Raw genomic sequence first — 21,014 nt, 5'->3', positions numbered from 1 at the left:
CACTGAAAATAAGATCTCAAGACATCACAATTCTAAAGGAAGTATTTCAAGTCATTTGCCAAACTGTCATAGTCCCACCACAACAGCACTATTACAATAGACATTAGCCAAATATATTTAATTAGCATGATTATTCTAAGATTGTTGTCTTTCGTGTTCCCATAGACAATGTTTCAGGATCAAAGGAATCCCACCTCCCCTTACTGCCCCCAAAACATGAAACCTCATAAAACAGTAAAAAAATGCTTTTATACGGAGTGTTGGAATTTTGACACTAGAATTCCATTTGCCTAATTGGTTCTCCTGGAAGAAAAACAGATCAGCACATGAGCCGTTGAACTTGGCTGCCCTCCAGGGCGACCTTGACCAAGTCACCTTGGTGGTCCAGACCTCACTTTAAACATCGGTGGGGACAGATTCCTGGGAACCCTCCAGCTCTAAGGCTCCACACACCAGACTCACTGCTGATTTCTCACCTGTGCGCCACAAGCAGAAGGCAGGAAGCACGCTGGTTCTGGAGTTGTGTCAGCCATTCAGAGTTCCCCATCTGGGCAGTGCAGGAGCCTGAGCACACGTGGTCCACCTGCAGAGTGCCTGGCAGAGTGGCACTTCTAAGACAGTCACTAGCACCACTTCTAGGAAGCCTACCCACCGAACTGGTACACTCCTGGTAACGTGGGACATTTACCAAAATGACAAAGTAAAACTCTCATTGGCATCTCCCATTGCAGCCAATAAGCAAGTTTCTCTTCCTATGAAAACAGTCAAGCAATGTGAAAGCTCCAGTGTCAAAATGCCACCTTCCAAGATGGCCTGCACGTTCCAGGCAATGCCAGAGTTCTCCTGAAACAAGACATTAACATCCAGAACCATCCAACAAATACTCAACATATGACACCCTCAGTTCCCTACCCTGGAGCATCCACAGAGAACAAGTCAGACAGGGCTGTGCTCTCAGGGACCTGCCATTCTACAAGGTGGGGATCAGGGCACGGAGACAACAAATAAACCAATAAACAACAAGCAGAATACCAAAGAGTGGATTCACCTTGATGTGATGAACAGGGGTGGTTAATGTAAGTAGTTAGAAAAAGGGCCTCAGAGAGCAGTCTCTTTAAACCAGATAACAGGAAGGTGGTACCCAGGCGGGAGCAGCTGCTCGGTGTCATCTGGGGAAGCAGGATCAGGCACCCGAGTGCTCCAATCCCATGCCATCCGTGCCACGTCCCCTGCCCCATCTCACCCACACACACACCCTTGGCTCGAACCAAAGAAGCTTCAAGAAGAAGGCTCGAAGGAGGTTGTACCCTTTCTTCTCTCTGGGTCCTTCAAGCCGCAGGTGCCTTGGGCCTGAATGCCCAGCAGTGGGGAGAAGAGACAGCAGTTTTAACTCCATTATGAACTAAATTGTCCATAGCGGAAAGTGTCAAAAGGCTTAACCATCAGAGTGGCAGGCACGGGGATTCATCAGGAAGGAGGCCAGGAGGGCTGGGGCACTGCCTCCAATGTCCAGAGCTGGGCCAGGCACAAAGATGTTCCATCTGTCCTGGAGAAGCAGCTGGGCTCCTTCCCAACCCTCTGAGGATATTTCAAAATTTCCACAATTGGTGTGGTCGTACCTGAGGTTACTAGCAAAAAATCAACCACTAGACATGTCCTCAGGAGACAGGAAAGGGAGATATGAGAAAAAAAAAGAATCACAGGTGGAGACAGTGGTAGAGAAAAATAATTCACAGAGACCCCCTTAACCAATGAGTTATACAGAAATGATATAGCATTATATACAGCAGGGATCTCCAACCTCTGGGATCAAATGCCTGATGGTCTGAGGTGGAGTTGATGTATTAATAATAGAAATAAAGTGCAAATAAATGTAATACACCTGAATCATCCTGAAACTATCTCCCCACCCCTGGTCTCTGGAAAAATTGTCTTCCATGAAACCCGTCTCTGGTGCTGAAAAAGTTGGGGACTGTTGATACAAAGATATTCTGACTACAGATAACGTTTTCAACTAAAATCATCAGAAAAATTAAAATCAGACAAAGTAAATGAAGGGACTTTTATTACGACTTCTACCATGTTGATTGCTACAAACAGAAACTTCCACTTTGCTCAATATTCTAGAATAACCTAAATGGGAAAAGAATTTGAAAAAGAAGGGATAAAAGTGTATGTGTAGTTGAACCACTTTGCAATCCATCTACAACTAACACAACTTTGTTAATTAACTATACTCCAACATAAAATAAACTTACAATTTTAAAAATAAATAAAAACAAAACAGAAACCTTTGGGGAAATGTTTAGCAGTCTTGGGGGCTTTTGGGAGGGTGGATATTACAAATGCATTGATTCAGTTATGACGTATTTAACACACATCGCATGATCACTAGATTTCTATTTCTACAAAAAGTGTGCAACTTACACATACAGCAAAATTTTAGCACCAAAAATTTTGAAAAAACATGAAGTGGAAGAGAATGCCCAGAATACATGTAAGAAATAAATTTTAGGAAGGATGAAATAAGAATAGACCAAGCTAGGATCCCAGTGGCCAAGACAGGGATCTGCAAAATGCAACAAAAAGGAAAGTTTAGGGTCGGCCGCTAGCATCTACTTACAACTATTCACAAGTGAAATATAGTCCCTGAAGCTTCACACAGATCTTTGTACTTTCTAATTACCTTTTAGAAGTAATCACCAAGTATATCAGGTTAAGCATAAAAGATAAGAGTTGGTAGGAAAAGAAAAGTTACCATAAAGTAGAAGGGGGTTTTTCCGGTCACCTCTTGTGAAAAGCAACATTCATCATTACATAACGGTACTTCACTTCTTCAACTTCCTCAACCATCCCAAAAAGAGCAGAGAACCAGGAGGAAGTTAAAAAAAAAAAAAACCCAAAACAACAAAAATAATTGTCACAAAGGTCTTTTATGACAACTTACAGACTAACAGGAAAGTCCCTTGAGTCCTTGGGCAGAGTTCTTTTCTCCTGGACAGTATTCTGAGGATTGTGATGACCGGATCTGCTTCAAATACAGCTTTGAAGCGGCTACCTGAGAATGGTAGGGGGGGGGGGTGGTGGATAGGGACATACTGGCCAGAGGAGGAGAAAGTTGGCACTGAAAATGACAGAAAAGCCACAAATACAAGATACACGTACTCAGGGACACATTACAAGGGGACCATTTGTCCCCAAAGTAAATGGCTTCACAGGCCACAAAAGTCCTTGAAATGGACTTTTGTCCATTTTATCATATGTGAAAAGCGCACATATGATAAATGCTGTGATTGGGAGAGGGAAGCAGGAGGAGCTTATAAGGATAGAGAATTAAAAGGTCCACTATTATGTATAAAATAAGCTACAAGGCATATTACACCAGACAGGAATGTAGCCAATACTTTACAATAAATATAAATGGAGTATAAACTGTAATAATTGTGACTCATTATACTGTACATTACATAAGATTAAAGATCAACTCTACTCAATTTTTTTAAGTGACGTTTATAAGGAAAACCCCAATAGAGGCATATTCCAAATCTACACTCACAATAGTTAAAGAAGATGAAGTCAGAAGCGTGTTTCAGGGCTGTGGGTAATTAAAGACACTTGTCCAGTGACACGAGGCAGGTGAGGCCTTAGTCCAGATGCTTGTGATTGGCGTCTATTGAGGCTACATGTGTTGTGCTCAGTCACTCAATCCTGTCTAACCTTTGAACCCTACGGACATAACCTGCCAGGCTCCTTTCCTCTGTCCATAGGACTGTCCAGGCAAGAATACTGGAGTGGGTTACCATTTCCTCCTCCAGGGGATCTTCTTGACCCAGGGATCAAACCCCAGTCTCCTTCAGCTCCTGCCCTGGCAGGTGGATTCTTTACCACTGAGCCACCTGGGAAGCCCAATTAGGGCTACACACAGGTGACAAACAAATAAGCTGAGTTTTGTTTGTGATATATATGGTTCCTTCTGCTACAGTATCTTGGAACTTATTCATTTCTTGGGAGGTATCCTCTTCTAAAATGAGTGCACACAGATCACAGTAATTTTTCCATGGCCATGAGTGTACAGGTAAGAAACCCTGCCTACCTCAGTGTTCTGATTTTTTATCTCCCTCTTTAAGTGAAATCCTTGGTGGATATGTGAGACTTCATTGCTAGGAGTTGTGTGAAGGATGAAGACACAAAGGCGGTACTCCCCTGGTAGTCTACTGGTTAGTACTGGGCAATTTCACTCTGGGGGGTTCAATCCATATTCGGTGGGGAACTAAGATCCCACAAGCCACATGGCACGGGCAGAAACAAAAGACACAGAGGTAACAGGTGATACTGGAGGATACAATTATCTTTACAGTAAAGTGGCAAGAATTGCAAAGTAGTTTTAAGTAAACATCCAAGTACCTAATTAACTGGGTAAACGACACTGATCTCCCAAGGATAACTTTAAAACACCTCCCTTGCCCCAGTGTAAATCCAAGTACCCACACTGGCTACAGCAGTCAATCTCCATTTATAACACATCTCAGGACACCCAGCTGATCTGAAACTGAGCAGGCTTGAGGATGTGATGGAGTCGACACCACAGGAGACTTTGGAATACTCCAGATAAAACAGTCCCATGATGGAGGAGGAGTCCATGAAAGTCAAAATGAACTCCTATGGTCATGATAGGTCAATTTGGACATTTCACATTTCACACTTATAAGCTCTTTCAGAAAAAGATCCATTACAAACTGGGCCAATGGCATTTTTTAGGTGGCATCCTCAGGTGGGTCTGTACTTTCAGAATTAGACACTTAGCTAAATTGAGAAGAGCAACAAGACGATCCAAAATCAATCAAAATTCAACAGGAGGGCAAAAAATGCCCACTTGACGGGGTGGGAAATTTGAAAGTCACACAAACTGCTCACATTCCCCGGGGGAATCTTAATCAGCAACTACCTGTTACCCTCTCATCCTGGAACCTTGCCTGTGCGGGGAAAATAGCTCTATATCGCCCCCTAGCGTTGATCGCCTCGCTTCTCAGACTGAACACCGCAAGGTGAGTGGTGCCTCCACCTCCACTTACTTCCGGAGGCCAACCCTCATAGGGCTAAACATAGCCCGGTCCTCTTCCCACAGATTAGGAAACAACCCGGCTATTTTTAGCATCATGCATCTTAGGAAGAGAAATGGTCCAGTCTCTGACGGCAACAGAAGGTGTGTGGCCTGACTTCATGAACCCATCCCTCAGGAGGGTGTGCACCTACTCCAGGAAGTGGCCTAAGAGCCTGTGAAAGTTCTGGAGTCTGGTTAAAAGGGATGGTGGCACATGGACCACACGACAAAATGACAAGGAAAGGACAATGACGGGTACAAGTCCTAAAGGGACTCGGGAACATAAGAGATGTCAGGCCAGGCCTGATATGTGACAGCAGCAGAAGGGACCTGGGGCAGGAAAAGTAAAAAACAGAAGCCTGAAGCCAGGAATAGCATGCATACTCATTTTAAGAAAGTCTGTCCAGTAAGAGGCAATATTTTGAGCTTGACATTTATTTTACATGAGAAAGAACAAAGGTTGGTCTGATCCGTTTCCTGCCAGGGTACAGCTGGTGCTGTGACTTCTTTGATCACCCCCTCTCCCCAGTCCTCTGCAGTCCCCGTGATTAGAGATGGATCCCTAGGCTGCCTTTTGATCAGCAGCTCAAGCAGCCTGCAGGTGCCATGTGCCATCACATCAACAAGTTGTAAGAAGCAGCCACATTAAGTCTAGCTGATGAATGTGATAGCTTGTCTTGCTGCCAGTACAATAAATACACATAATGGCTACAAAGGTCCCAGGAATCCTTATTTTCTCTCCTTCTGTACTTTAGAACTTTCTGTGCTTTCTTAAAGGTGAACACTTTGGAGAGTTTCAGTACAAAACTAAAGCTTGGAAATGCCCCCAAAACATCGAGAAAATGGTGCTCAGACTTAAAAACACAGCGTACACCATTCCAATCTCCTAAGTATGCTGCTTATGTTCATGTCGCCTGGTTAATGAAGAGACAGCATTCTTGCATTCTAAATAGATGGCACACAAAGCAGTAAAAACATGTACATTTCTTTTCAAATAAAACTAAGAGCCACTACTTGTAAACAGGGTGTTTAATATTCTAATTTTAGACAGCCTGCATTAACATTGTGGTTTCATGTGCAGTATAAAATTTCTATTTACAAAGTAGTCTCAAAAATGACTTCATAATGGTAGATCAAGAGCAAAGGAGTTTAGAAACTGAATGATGTAAATCATATGGAGTTCAGAGGCTAAGCAAATTACACACCCTGAAGCAGCCCTGGCTTCATGAAAGGAGCCTTTCTCCAGCGCTGTGCAATCCCAGCCCAAGGGAACTTGCATCTGAGAGTTTTCTAAACATTTCAGGTACACTTGAAAGCTGAAAGTAATTCTCATTTCCTATGCAGGATTAAGTCGTTTCCAGCACACAAAATAGCAGCCACTCACCATCGCATATAAAAACACACCACCAGAAAGGTAAGGGCTTCAGAGTACAAAGGCATATTAAAAAAAAAAAAAAAAAGCGCAAGAGAAATACATTTTTAAATACCTCCTAAAGACATCCACACGGCCTCTTCTTGACCGCTTTACTTCCTATCTACTTATTGATTAATTGATGTCTTTCCACTTAGAGCGCTTCAATTAATGAGGTTGATACACGTCCTGGGACAACCCCTCCCCAATCCAAAAAACTCTGAGTAAAGTCAAACACGCCAAGACTCATTCGTGTTGCCTTCGGATTTAGAGGCAGTTCTTGAACTTAGAACTCTGGCAACAAGAGTTCTTCTTGCAAGGCACGCCGGCACCGACGTTCCCCGGGGCTCCCCGAACGTCCCCTCTCCGGGTGCGCCCGCAGAGACAATCACGCCGCCAGGCTGGAGCCCCGGCGGCCGCTCCCGAAGTTGCAAACTCCGCAGAACCTCCGAAAGCCGGTGCCTGCGAACACGCGCGGAGGCGTCCGTCCCAGCGCGGGCCGGGGTGCATCCCGCCCGGGTGCACAATGCGGCGCGGGAAGCGAGCGGGAGAAGGAGCTGGGGGGGACTCACCGTTCTGCTCCTTGTTGCTGGCGAGCTGGAGTTTGCTGCTCAGGTTGGACTCAGCCCGGGTCCCGGGTCTCTGGCCGGCCAGGGCGGATGTCAGCAGGAGGAGCCCGAAGAGGAGCATTGGGCTGAGCGGGCGGGCGCGCGGTCGGCGGGCACTTGGGGAGCGGGGCTCCGGGCCGGGATCAGCGCCGCCGGGGGAGGGCCGCGCCGGGCGGGACGCGCCGCGCCTGCTCTGGCCGCCGAGCCTCGCGGGGCACTTTCCACATACTCCCATCCAAGACTTTCTCCGAGGGCCCTCTTCTGCGTCTCCAGCTTGTGCCGAGGATCAAAGCAAAACCTGGACCTGAACCAGTTTCCCAAGGTTTAAACAAATCCTGCGCTGTGCCGAGGCGGTGGGGGTGGGGTGGGGGCGAAGGCGAGGGAGGAAAGGGGGGTGGGGACGCGGGGAGCCGGGCGCGCCGAGGAGTCCCTGGCGAGGGGCTGGGAGCACCTGTCAGCCGAGGGACGGCACCGGCAACGGGTTGGGGGTCGCGCGGGGCCGGCCGGCAGCCGGGTCGGCGGCGGGCACTTTCTGATCAATAACAAAGCTGCCGATCGATGCGCTCTCCGGGCGCCGCAGCCGCCCCGCCCCCACCCCGAGGGGGAGGGGAGACCCAGGCGCGGGCGCGGCGCCGGGACCGGGGGTCCTGAGCCGGGCCGGGGTCCAGGCCGAGGCCGCCCGGGGCCGGGTGCAGGGAGGCCGAGGGACGCGCTCCTTGCCCGGCGCGCGGCGCGGATCCGGCACCTGGATGCGGGTCCCGCGACCAGAGTTCTCGGGCCCGGGCGCCCTCGCCCGGCGCAGCTCGGGAGGTCGGACTGGGGTCGCGCCGGGGGCGCTCGCCGTCCCCTCCCCCGCGCTCCGGAGGCGCCGCGAGTGGGCCCCGGGCGCGCAGCAGACCGGCGCGAGCTCGCCTGTCCCCTCCCCTTCCCCACCTTCGCGGCGGCGGGGGGGCTCCGGTCCCGCTTGCCGGGGCCGCCGCCGGGCGGTCCGGCAGGTGCCAGCGCTGACGGGGTGCCGCGGGAGGGCTGGGTGCCCAGGGCCCCGGACGGGGATGCGCCCGAGCGGCCCGAGCTCCCCTTCCCGGACGCCCCGAGCCCCAAATAACGGGCGGGCCGGGCGCTGCGGATGCAACGGGAGCCAGAAGAAGTGGGAAGAACTTCCTGCCTCTTCCCTCTTCCCCGCCCCTGAGCCAGGACTCCTTGTTCCTTCCCGAGGGATCCCCATTCCCAAAGGGCTGGGCCGGGACCCTTGGCCAGGGACTGTGGGCTGAAGGAAAGAAGGGACTTCTTTCCTGCCTGTTAACAACTCTCTGAAGCAGGGGGTGGAAAAAGCAAAAGTAAAGACAAACGAAGACAAATGGCCAGAATAATCACATTTATTCATTTAACGAACGCTCTGTTGACTGAAAGCCTACGAAGGCAGGCACTGTTCTCAGCCTGCAGAAATGAAAACAGACATAAGTCTCCGGCCTCCTGAAACTTGCCTTAAATCAGGATCAAGCAAGGGCCAGGGCAGGCAAAGAAGAAATACCCTCCAACTGCTTGTCGACAAGTGGATCAAACTGACAGGTTGTACTCGGTATATTCTCCATCTGGAGTCAGACTGAAGGATGGATCCTTAAGATGTGAGCAGAGATGGTGGTGACTTAGTCGCTAAGTCATGTTTGACTCTTGCGACCCCATGAATTGTGCCCACCAAGTTCGTCTGTCCATGGAATTTCCTGGTCAAGAATACTGGAGTGGGTTGCCATTTCCTTCTCCAGGGGATCTTCCCAACTCGGGGATTGAACCTGTGTCTCCTGCATTTACCGCTGAGCCACCAAGGAAGCCATAAGCTGAAATACCGTGGAGTTTCAATGTTTCTTTTTAAGTAGCTTTGCTTTCTTGCCCTGCTAGGCCCTCCGTGAGGACTGGGGAGAGCTGCCCTGACAAAGATCCAGAGGTGCTCAGATGTCCCGTGGACCAAATGGGGCAGACCCGTCCTCAGTCAGTCTGAAAATGTCAGGTCCTCTTCCTAAGCTTGGAAGTCCACTGAGACCAACCCACTTGACACACTTAACATCCTAATCCTCTTCTTTCTTTCCTTCTTAAAATTCTCCTAAGTTCATCTCCTCTTTGAACCTTTACTCACCTCGACCGTTGTTTCATTCTTACTCCTTCACCACGTCTGTACCCAGAGTGCAGGATGTCAAGGCCAGTAAGGAAAGCTAGTCTTTGAAGAAGTTACAGTTTAGCAGGACACAGGCCTTGTCATTGTATTCACTCCAGCAGCTCCTCAAGGCCAGTGTGTATCCATATTTGCACAATAAATAATAGGTTCCAAGAGTTTTCTGTAGATTTGTGGGAGGGTGAGGGAGTGTTCCCAGTTTTAATGGCTTAATGAGACTCGTTATATAAAAGACATGTTTTATGAACACACTTTAATCTATTTGTAATAAAATTAATTACTCCCCAATTTTTCTAATTTGGTACATTTAATTTTCTAATCAGGATTTTTCTATTAATAACTGAGGCTGTTATGTCTATATAGTTGAGTTTGATGACCACCCACATATAGTGTGTGTGTGTGTGTATACAAGTTCAATCCTTTTGCTTTCATGAGATCATAAGGGTGCGGATGCCCTTTATTTTGTATCATTTCATATTGGCCAGAGGAGTGCCTGGCCCAAGGGGGTCATAAATAAATACTCTTGACTGACTGGCAGGTTTCTTTATTGGAGTCATTTAAATTTGCCCTAGAATTTCAGTATGGAGGATGTATTTGAAAAGTTACAGATGATCAGGAATAATACTCCAGCTCTAGGTTTCACCTCATCCATATTCTATAGATTGCTTTAAGACTGGCCTTATAAGTAAAGCCAGCCAGGTACTCCTACAGGACCCCAAACCTGACCACGTCCATATCTGCATTCCCTGAGTTCCCTCCAGTGTCCTTGAACTGCTGTCTCCTGAACTGCTCTTACCTTGGCAAGTTTGTTTTAACAATATCCTCTGCCTGTCTTCCTACTCTATTCTGCTTACAAACCCTTCCTAGAAAAGTGGGATCTTTGCATTGAAAGTAGATTTTATATAATCCAAAGTCTGCACAATTACTAAACAATAGATTCTGAATGAATGTGGCTTTGTTTGGGCCTAAAGCATTTTCCTTGAGGAAAGGCATCTGTTCCACCAACCAGGAGAAAATAATTGGGAACATTCTTTGTGGTTTTCATGTTTTCTTAAACATTCAGCAGGCGTGCCCACTCCGGCTGAATGCAGAGAGTGCTACCTACAAATCCCTGGTGAGGAACATGCCAGAAGGTACTGGGTTATGAGCAGTGATAATTTGAGGAGGGAGGGTGGACGTCACTACTAAATTCTTTTTGAAGTGAAATAACATTTAAAGTCAACTATCCATTCAACTAGGCATTTAACATTCAGGAGAACAGAAACCATGGGGACGAGTTTTTGCTCAGAAAATAAAATATTGCAAATATTCTTCCTCTCTCTTCTTCGGAATTAATCCTAACACACACAGGTGCAAAACGATATTAAGACTTTTCCTAGAACTTTTCAGTATTTTAGTGGCTGGTGATTTGAACATGAGTTTCTGAAGTTCAGAGCCCTACGATCTACCTAAGTATCCACTACTTTCCAAAATGACTAACTGGCAACACTTCTATATAGATTTAAATGAGGCTGGGAGCTGAGGGTATCATTAGTAAGCAAAGTAAATGCCCACAGATCACAGCAGGAATAAAGACTGTTCTAGCGGCGAAACAAAAGAAATGAAATAATCTTAGAATCATCCTTTCCTCTGTCCAGTTTCTCCAACTGCCCCACCCGGAGAAACATATGACCATGCTTTCTCTGGCTATTTCAGGATATATTTAGACTCTACTTTTCCAACCTGGAAAAATAAAAACACACTTTTCCTTATATTTTGTTGGTCCAGATCAGTCACCCTTTACCAGTGTAGCAATGCTATCAGAAAGGCTGGCTTGCTGAAGCAGATGGCAGGGGGTTGTGTTAGGATCCTGCTCCCAAGGATCCTAAATCCAACTTTTTGAGGGTGGAGAGTCCGGGGATGGGAAGTTGGAGGTGTGTGAGCTAGAGAATCCGGTGACAAGCACAGGCCTTGGGGTGGCGCTCTGTGGCCTTTCCCACTGAAGTGAAGCTGCTCTTTCCTTTTGGTAGTCATGGTGAAGCATGCAAAGACTCTACAAGATCTCAGAAGTGCTGGTCTGACTCAGAACTCAAGGAAGAATGAAGCCAGACACAGCCCCAAAGAGACAGGAGCCCTGATCACCTTAGGACCACCACAGCCAAAGGTCATTTCCCTGGGAGATGAGAGACCAGGGACCTAGTGTGGCCTTACTGCTAGCAACAGCACAACTTTAGTCTAGAATTCTTCCTGCCCCTTTGCTTTATGGGAGAAAATTGCACTGAATTCTTGTATTATAGTATAATTGCTTTACAATGTTGTGTTAGTTTCTGCTGTACAGCAAAGTGAATACACCATAGGTACACGCAAAACCCCTCCTTCTAAGGTCCCCTTCCCAGCCCCCTGATCCCACCCGCCTAGGTCATCACAGAGCACCGAGCTGAGCTCCTTGTGCTACACGGCAGGTTCCCACTTACTGTCTAGTTTACACATGGTAGTGTATATATGTCAGTGCTATTGTCTCAATTCATCCCCTCCTCGCCTCCCCCGAGGAGACACAGAGGTCCATTGGATTCTTAACTCCATCCTCTAATTGCTTTAGAATTCTTTAGAATGCAACAGATAATGATGACAGTTCTTTTAAAACTTAACAGTGTTTCTGGGATGATATGGAACTAGGACAAGTTTCCTGGCCTCAACTCAGAGGTGCCTTGGAGGCTGGCAAGAGATGATGAGCAGAGGCTTCTCCCTGAATTTGTCCAGTGAAGCACAAAAGTTCCGTTTTATCTGCTGTGATCTTGGTTGGGAAAGAAAAAAATGTACTGATAACCAAAAAGAGAGAAGAAAAAAGGAGTTTGGAAATCACTGACTAATCCAAGTATCAGGAATTGTATTGCATTCAGGGAAACAATTAAATATGTGTGGGAGCCATATTCTAATATTTGTTTGATATCACGGGAACAACATCAAAAGAGGCCAAGGATTGGTCTCAAGGTAAAGAAAAATACCTATAGTATACAAACAAGTTGTAAATGATATAGAAATCCTATTGTCATTAGCCAAGAATGAATGTCCAACCTCCTACTATCCTGTAGAGCTCCATCGGTGTCATTTTTCTCTTGCCTGAAGTCATGTGTAGGATAGGAAGGCTTCTGTCCACATGGTGACAAATCATAGTAAAGGGGTCAAGACATGGCTACAGATCTTCCTTCCTCAGACAGTGACCCCCTTCTTTCCAAGGTCATGAGAGAAGGACCCTCTCACTTTGCGATCATTGTTTCAAATGCAGTCTTTCCTTGGCTGCTAGCCTTTGTAAAAGAGGCCAGAGCATCAGTACCCGACTTCATGAACACTTAAAAAAGTATTGTTGATTAGAAGGAAGGAAAATAGAGCTTAACTCATCTAACATTAAAGTAACCTCAATTGCTTTTGAAGTTCAAGATAGTTCAAGGAATTTCCATAACCCTTTTCTATGATGATTATGACTGTCAGCCGTCTGTCGTCTTTATAGTCATAGAAAAGTGCCTGCTCTCTTCTGTTCTAAAGCAGTGTGTGGCATTTTAAGGCATTGTTTTGTTTTCCAAATTTTATTTTTATCAGCCCAGTTGGCTTTGATGCTTTTTGCATCTCCCTGGACCACCTTCACTGCTTGTTCATTGTCCGGATGCTCTTTTACTGGTCTCCCATAAAATTAGGAGGGTACAAAGCATGTTTTCCTCCCACAGACAACTCAAAAGGACTGATAGTTAAATAAAAGTCAACCCAGGGTAAATAAACACAAGAGGAGAATCATTCAGGTTGAAATTTACCCTGTTAAGCATTGATCATGTTCCAGGAACTATTAGATACCTTAAAATATATTTTCTCATTTCATCTTCCCACCAGTCCTTCAAGAAAAGCCAGAACTTCCCCATGTTACTGCAGAGAAATGGAGAATTAATGGAGAATTTGCCCAGGATGACCCTATGGGTGACCAGTACAGATCACCTTTGTCCCCAGGGCTCCCCTTAGACTCCTATGCTTTTCATGTGACACTAGAGTCCCTGGGTTTTGGACAAGAGCATTCCTATGGGAAGCTTTTGTATGTTTCCCTAAGTTTTCCATAATGACTGCCCTCCCCATGTTTGCCCTGGGAGAGACCCTGGAGTACTTAGACTTCCCCACATGTTTAAAAGCACAGCACTAAGACAGCTATCCTTCTGGAACAGCCTACATAAAAGGTTTGAGCAACACTGAATCTGGGTTACTGGAGGCAGAGATGGTGACTAAGACATCAGAAAGCTGGCCTGGGGTGGAAGCCCACCCAAAGCGTGGGCTAGCCTGAGTATCCTGTTTACCCTGGCCAAATTAGTCATCCAGCTAATGCCTCAGCCTCCGCCATCTGTGGGCAGTTATGTCAGAGAATCTATCTCCTTGTCTTTGAAGACAAAGGGAATGAATTATCATTCCTCTCCTCCTGCTCACGATTGCTACTGAACGAACGCATCAGGGCTGGGAAGAAATACAGTGTTTTACCAGTTATTCCCTTTGAAGAATCAATTCATGATGAACTCTAGGTGTCAGAGCCTAGCCTTCGCTTATGCACACTGTTCCTATGTGTATCCCTTCGTGTGTTTCTAATTCAAAGTTCCTGGCTGAGGGTTTTTGTTAAGTCCTATGACAAGGCAGATTCACATTTTCATTGATACTTTTATGAAGGTGTTTTTAGATTGGCTGAAGTTATTCGAAGCCCAAAGGCAAGAAGGAACCAGTGATCTGTTAAGCCCTCAGACAGGAAAACATCTTCAACTGAAATTCTAATTCCCGAGATCCATATCGGAAGGGGTATACCATACAAAAAGATACTCATAGTATCCATTTTTGTTCCAATGGACAGTAAGAGAAAAAATTCTTTACATTCTTTTCTTTCTTGAACAACATTTTGGACACAAATAAAACTGAACAGAAAAATGTGAGAATCAGCCAATTATTCTAGCCACTATTATTCATACTAATTGAAGCAAATGATTAAACTATGCATCTGTTAAAAACATTATTTTAAGAATTCAAAACATGTCCTAATATCACTATCTTCCTGCCTACCGAGATTTCTGTTCCAAGATGATCATCTCTGTGTAAACCCACGTTCAGTGTTCTCAGCTCTGCTAAGGGGAAAGAAATGTCTCATCCTTCAGACTCTGTGTGGTCTGGTGTATGAACTGACTGTCACCTAGTCAGTGAAGCAGAGTAACCTGCACACTTTCATTTACATCTTGGGGAATGGTTGTTACATCACTACTTTTTTTTTTTTTTAATTGAAATGTCCACAATGAAGAACTCTACATTGGAGTCTTCTACTGATTATTAAGTGCAACTCTATGCACAAATATTAATAGAATCCTCTTTTTAAAGATGAGAAACTGAGGCCCAGGAAGGTTCTGTAACTTGAGCAGAGACACATATTTATAAGTAGTGAAACTGAGCAGAACCCTGTGGGGTTCCTGGGCAAAGAAGCCTCTCTGTCCCCTGTGTTTGTAAGGAACAGACTCCATGACCCATGACCTGAGTCCCAAAAGGCACATTCTCACAGTTGCTAATCAGATAATTGAGAAGATGCACAGGTGTGGGAAGAGCAACCAAGAATCAATAGTGCAGATTTGGGTCAGGGTCCTGGTTCCTCCTCAAGGATACACATAACAATATCTTTGAGTTCTTGTGCGGAACTATAACCCTCACAAACTGGAGGATGTTCCAGAGAGAAAGTCACAATTTGATAACCTTGAAACTCATCAAGAACCCTCCTGAGGCCAGAGGAAAGGAGTGTAGGCCCTGCACACACCCTGATCTTATCATCTTAGCAGCAGCTCCATCCTTAAACCATTACTATAAAATTCCTCACCAGATCCTCCAGGGTTGAGACAAACAGTTTTCAAAGGCAGCAGTCTGCTGTGTTTCCCTTTGCCTGGAAAAGTAATAAAGCCAATTCTTTTCTACTTCACCCAAACTCTGTCTCTGAGATTCCCTTCGGCACTGGTGCACAGAGGCCAGTTTCCTGCATGAGTTTTGAAGTCAGAATTGGGAGGCGGGTACCTGCTTCCAGACCTGGCGCTTTAAACCTCTCATTCCCATTCCTCCACACCACCCAGCACAGTGCTAGGTGTGGAGTGACTTCAAACAGACATTTCAAACTTACGAAATATCCGTTTCTGTTAAGCATTGGGGGTTTATTTTATAACTCCACACCATTCTAATCAAAAATATGTAACTTAAAATTGTACTGCCAACAACAAACAGTACATCATTTTGATTTTGGTCTCACATCAAAAGGACGGTGCCCCAAGCCTACAGGAATGAGGCACTTAGTCAAAGAAACCATCACAGTGTCTTAGATGGAATACGCTCTTTAGTGGCTATAGATATGAGAAATGAACCTTTTGAAACCATCTGAAGGAAAAAAGGGTCTGTTGCCTTGATTCTTAGTGATAAAACCCTGCCATAAAATCGTCATTACACTGTCGCTGGTTCTGACAACTTGTGATGAAGGAAACCTATAACATGCATTCAAATAAGTTTCTGAAGGACAAAAGTCAGAAAAGCAAAGGTAGTGAGATGACTTACTAGTTTCTCGGGTAAGGTGAACGTTCTGAGGGGAAGACAGTTTCGGTTTGAGATCATCATGGGCTTGACCAAGACAGCAATCTGTCAAGACCACTGATGATGTTTTTGGTCCCAAGAAATCACAAGCTGAGTGAAAGGTGGGATCACTGCCCTCAGGGAGTTCACCCTGATTTGGTGCCTCCGGTCATCCTCACGTGTGTTTGTGTCCACCTCTGATGCAACCTGTCTTCCAGCATTATCTGTGCCTAAAGACTGCCCTCTGCCTGGGCCACTTATGTTCCTGCAAGCTCTCCTCAGACGAGCTTGGTCTGTTTAAACACAAAGCTGATCGCAGCCTGATCCCTACTCTAAAAATCTGAGCCTCCGCTTTGCCTGCGGGAGAAAAACTGTTCTCCGTGGGCATCACCTGCTCTTCTTTCCACTCCAGGTCTCACACTTCTGAGGCACCACAATTCCCGTGCTTGCTGGTCTTTGCTTCTATTCTTATGCTCACTCCATAGTTACAGATAACTCAACCTAGAACTTCTGTTTCATTTTTTTCTTAGCTTCTTTTTTCCCAGTAATTAACATACTGCACTTATCAAATAATGATAGTGAACTCTCCTATGTGCCAGACACTATTTTAAAAACAACTTCATGTTTATTCACTTCTTAATTCTCACCAGAAGCATATGAGATGGCTGTAATTTTTTAATTTATTTTATTGAGCTATAGTTGATTTACAGTGTGTTAATTTCTGTTACACAGCAAAGTGATTCATATATATGTATATATATATATTCATTTTCATATTCTTTTACATTATGGTTTATTGCAGGAAGTTGAATACAGTAGGACATTGTTTTGTATCCATCTTATATAGATGGATAAACATCTTATAATAGTTTGCATATGCTAATCTCACACTTCCAGTGCATCCCTCCCCCACCCCCTATCCCCCTTGGCAACCACAAGTCTGCTCTCTGTGTCTGTGAGTCTGTTTCTGTTTCATAATAGCTCCATTTGTGTCATACTTTAGATTCCACGTATAAGTGATATCCTGTGGCATTTGTCTTTCTCTGTCTGAGATGGGTGTATTAACCAGTATTTGCTGGGCTTCCCTGGTGGCTCAGACAGTAAAGAATCTGCCTGCAGTGTGGGAGACCTGGGTTTGATCCCTGGATCTGGAAGATCTCCTGGAGAAAGGAATGACTACCCACTGCAGTATTCTTGCCTAGAGAATTCCACGGACAGTGGAACCTGGCAGGCTACGTGGGGCTGCAAAGAGACGGACACGCCTGAGTGACTAGCACTTTCACAGGGAAACAGTAAGAACAGAGAAGCTAGGCAATTGGCCTAAGACTCCTCACGTGGTTGTTAGCAGAGCTGGGTCTTGAACTTGGCAAGTCTATCTCAAATCCCTGCATTCAGCCATCACTCTGTTTCTAACAGAAAGTGTTCAACTAGTACCGAAGGCCATGAAGATGCCCAGTCACAATCCAAACACTGAAGTCAGAAGTACAAGCTAACATCTTTTTTTTTCTCTCCAAAAGGCTGTTATTAATTCAATTGAGAGCTTTATCATTAATGGTGTCTTAAAATGAAGATCAGTTCAGTTCAGTTCAGTTCAGTCGCTCAGTTGTGTCCGACTCTTTGCGACCCCATGAATCGCAGCATGGCAGGCCTCCCTGTCCATCAGAAACTCCCAGAGTTCACTCAGACTCACGGCCATCGAGTCGGTGATGCCATCCAGCCATCTCATCCTCTGTCATCCCCTTCTCCTCCTGGCCCCAATCCATCCCAGCATCAGAGTCTTTTCCAATGAGTCAACTCTTCGCATGAGGTGGCCAAAGTATTGGAGTTTCAGCTTTAGCATCATTGCCTCCAAAGAAATCCCTGGGCTGATCTCCTTCAGAATGGACTGGCTGGATGTCCTTGCAGTCCAAGGGACTCTCAAGAGTCTTCTCCAACACTACAGTTCAAAATGAGATAATACTAAGTAATTTTTTTGGCTAAATAAAGAAGTCTTTCCCTCTCTCCTCTGCTTTACTTGCCACCACAGGTTACATCACCAGGGGAAGTCTCATCCTCCCCAAAACTTTCCAGGACAAATCCTTAACCTCACTGCCCCCAAATTAATGATTACATCCTCTAATTTTGTTGAGGCACCCTCCATATAAACTCTTCAATGGAAGAAATTGTGCTTTCCACCCCTTTCCCATCTCACCGTGGCAGCACTTAACACTGAGTGGGTACAGTTCCATGGTTAACACATCTTTTAATAGCTGGTAAGTGAAATTAACAAAAGTATGAAGTAGCCAAATGTAGTTACACCCATGATAAATCTTCATGGAAGGAAAACATGAATGAAGCTCAGCTCTTGATACAATGAGAGACTGGAACCATGTGGAGTTCATTTTCTGGCTTGGCTGTCAGTCAAAGTTGGGCAGCTTATAAATGAAAGAGCTAAATTATGGAAAGCAGGAGTCAAGCTGTACTAATGTCTAAGCTTACACCTATGTGAAATTATTCATATAATTTTATGTATTTGATGAGCTAAAAAAAAAAAAAAAACAAGTAAACACTTTCCAAACTGGAATCAATGCAAAATCTGCCTTTTAATAAATCCTATGGTAATACTCATGCCAATATTACAAGGTTATTTCTAAAGCCTGGCAAACAGCCCATATTCATTGCTTGACTGGTTTAAACAGAGTTAACTCCTTATGATAGAAAAATCTTATGTAACAGTTGGTTCACAAGACTCTATTTAATAGCCAATCTGTTATATCCAAGATGTCATCATTTTGGAAAATAACTTTTATGAAAGTATCTTCTTCATGACATCAAAGTATGATGTCAAATGAAATTCTTTGCTTTTTTTACTTTTAGATTTTAAAGTTTGTGTGTTACAATTTAAAATGTGTATGTGTGTGAAAGGATGTGGTTTTAATTGCTGAGTGTTGCTGCCTGTGTGGAAGAACTTTTAAGAGCCAGTGATCTAAATAAAATGGGATATGAAGGATCTCTGTTTTATGAAGATTCATATGTAAAGTAATTTTATGAAATGAAAATTCCCTTTGCATTTCATGTGCTTTGGGAAATTAATTTTAATGTGAAAACTTAGACTTCAACTAAGTTAGTATCTTAAAAAATAAAGAAATGGCCATGGAATGAACCAGACATACGACTTCATGATTTTTTGTCTTATCTAACACCAATTCGTTACTTTAAAACCAGCAAGTAGGGAACTATAATCAATATTTTTAATAACCTATAAGGGGAAAGAATGTGAAAAAGATATATATATATAGATATAAATATAGATATTTATGAATGTATAACTGAATAACTTTATTATACACCTGGAATTAACACAACATTGCAAATCAATTATACTTAACTAAAAAAAATTAAAGCATACAGGCTGAGATTCTATTCTTATAATAAATTAATTCATACCACTATAATGAAAAAACTTCCTTGATGAGGTTAGATAAAATATAATTATTCTAAGTTCATAAAAATGAATTCTGTTTGTTATGACCTAAAAATCTTGTTTATCACTGAAGAAGAGAATGGCAGCACACTCCAGCGCTCTTGCCTGGAGAATTCCATGGACAGAGGAGGCTGGTGGCTACAGTCCATGGGGTCTCAAAGAGTCGTGGGGGCACGACTGAGTGATTAACACATAATCTATAAAAAAGCTGAATCACTGTGTTGTACACCTGAAACTAATGTAACATTGTAAATCAACTATACTTGAATAAAAATAAATAAAACTGCTGTTTATGGTATTTTCTTTATTCCTTTCACCGCGCAGATGCTGAAATGATGTGTTTGCAACTGATGTGGTATGGCGCTTCCAACCACTGCTCCATGTAAATGTAACTCATGAAGTTGATCAGACACAAAACTTCACAATTGAAAGGTATCTTATATTTCTGAAACTGGGAGGGAGCTTTCATTAGTAATGTAATTTTGAAAGATTTTAAAATGTTTTACAGTGTACCAAATGCTGGGGCAGGATACTAATTTATTACAGAGCATCATGTTACTATGGTCAGTTCAGTTCAGTTCAGTCGCTCAGTCGTGTCCAACTCTTTGCGACCCCATGAACCGCAGCACGCCAGGCCTCCCTGTCCATCACCAACTCCCGGAGTTCACTGAGACTCACGTCCATCGAGTCAGTGATGCCATCCAGCCATCTCATCCTCTGTCGTCCCCTTCTCCTCCTGCCCCCAATCCCTCCCAGCATCACAGTCTTTTCCAATGAGTCAACTCTTCGCATGAGGTGGCCAAAGTACTGGAGTAGTACCCACAATTGATAGAAGTTAACTTCCTCAGTTTCTATAGCTGCAAAGCTGAAAGTTTACCTGGTTGACTTCAAGATTCTGTTTCCAACATTTGCTTATTCCCAGTGTCCAATTTGCCTCTTTTTTACTAGGAAAAAAAATATCTATTCTCATAGTCTTTCTTTTGGGGAGACAATTGCATCTTCAAAAATCTTTTTTTTTCTTTAAAAGGAAACAACCTGTGTCCAGAAAGATTCTACTTAGCTGAACATCACATCAGAGTAGTCATGATTTTTTAGAGACTTGCAGACCTGGGCCTTAAAGACTTTTCTGACCAGAGGCAGAGTATACATCACTCTAAAATTTTCAGATGTTTACAACAAAAACTTATTGGGGGGCAGGGGGAAAGAATATGGAATCTAAAAAGAGAAGGAAGGAAAAAAGATTACCAAGGGAAAAGATAAAGATCTTATAATCAAAATTTCAATGTCTTTAAAAAAATCTATTATACAAATTATTCTTAAAGTGTTTAACAATTTAGGACTTTTACACAGCCTTTGGTCATTATCTTTTAATATACATATGAGTTACAAAGTAACAGAGCCACTTTCTGTTTTGGCTTCTGCTGGTGGTTCTGCAGTAACAAGCCTGTCTGTGATGTTTGAACTCCGTGGAGCAGTATAAAAGGATATTGATTGATGGTTCAGTCTGTTCTTCTATACATATGCAAATTATGTTTGTATTAATATTATCTAGATTAAAAAGGGAAAACTTCCTTTATCATTATTTCATAATAATGAATATTAATATTGCTAGATTTAAATATAAATTAAAAGTACTACAATTATTAAAACTTATCTCCTGACATTCTGCTATGGAT

At 44.0% G+C, this 21,014-nt stretch overlaps 1 protein-coding gene across 2 annotated transcripts in view; it reads right to left on the bottom strand.

The window, feature by feature from the left end:
- PDGFC (platelet derived growth factor C) overlaps positions 1-8,142 on the bottom strand; it is a 254,424-nt gene extending 246,282 nt beyond the window's left edge. The window contains exons 1-2 of one of the 2 annotated variants that reach the window (XM_061384344.1): positions 8,054-8,142; positions 7,085-7,424 (exon numbers count right to left, since the gene is read on the bottom strand). In XM_061384344.1, coding sequence (XP_061240328.1) covers positions 7,085-7,355 — 271 coding nt within the window. In that variant the 5' untranslated portion in view covers positions 7,356-7,424; positions 8,054-8,142. Of the gene's footprint in view, positions 1-7,084; positions 7,454-8,053 lie in introns of those variants that run through there. The other variant, XM_061384345.1, reaches the window with a different exon arrangement.
- Between the last annotated feature and the right edge of the window lie 12,872 nt (positions 8,143-21,014).

This window comes from Bos javanicus, chromosome 17 (genome assembly GCF_032452875.1).
Source record: "Bos javanicus breed banteng chromosome 17, ARS-OSU_banteng_1.0, whole genome shotgun sequence".
NCBI lineage: Eukaryota > Metazoa > Chordata > Mammalia > Artiodactyla > Bovidae > Bos > Bos javanicus.
The sequence above is the reverse complement of the archived record's forward strand: the minus strand, read 5'-3'. Positions and strand labels throughout refer to the sequence as shown.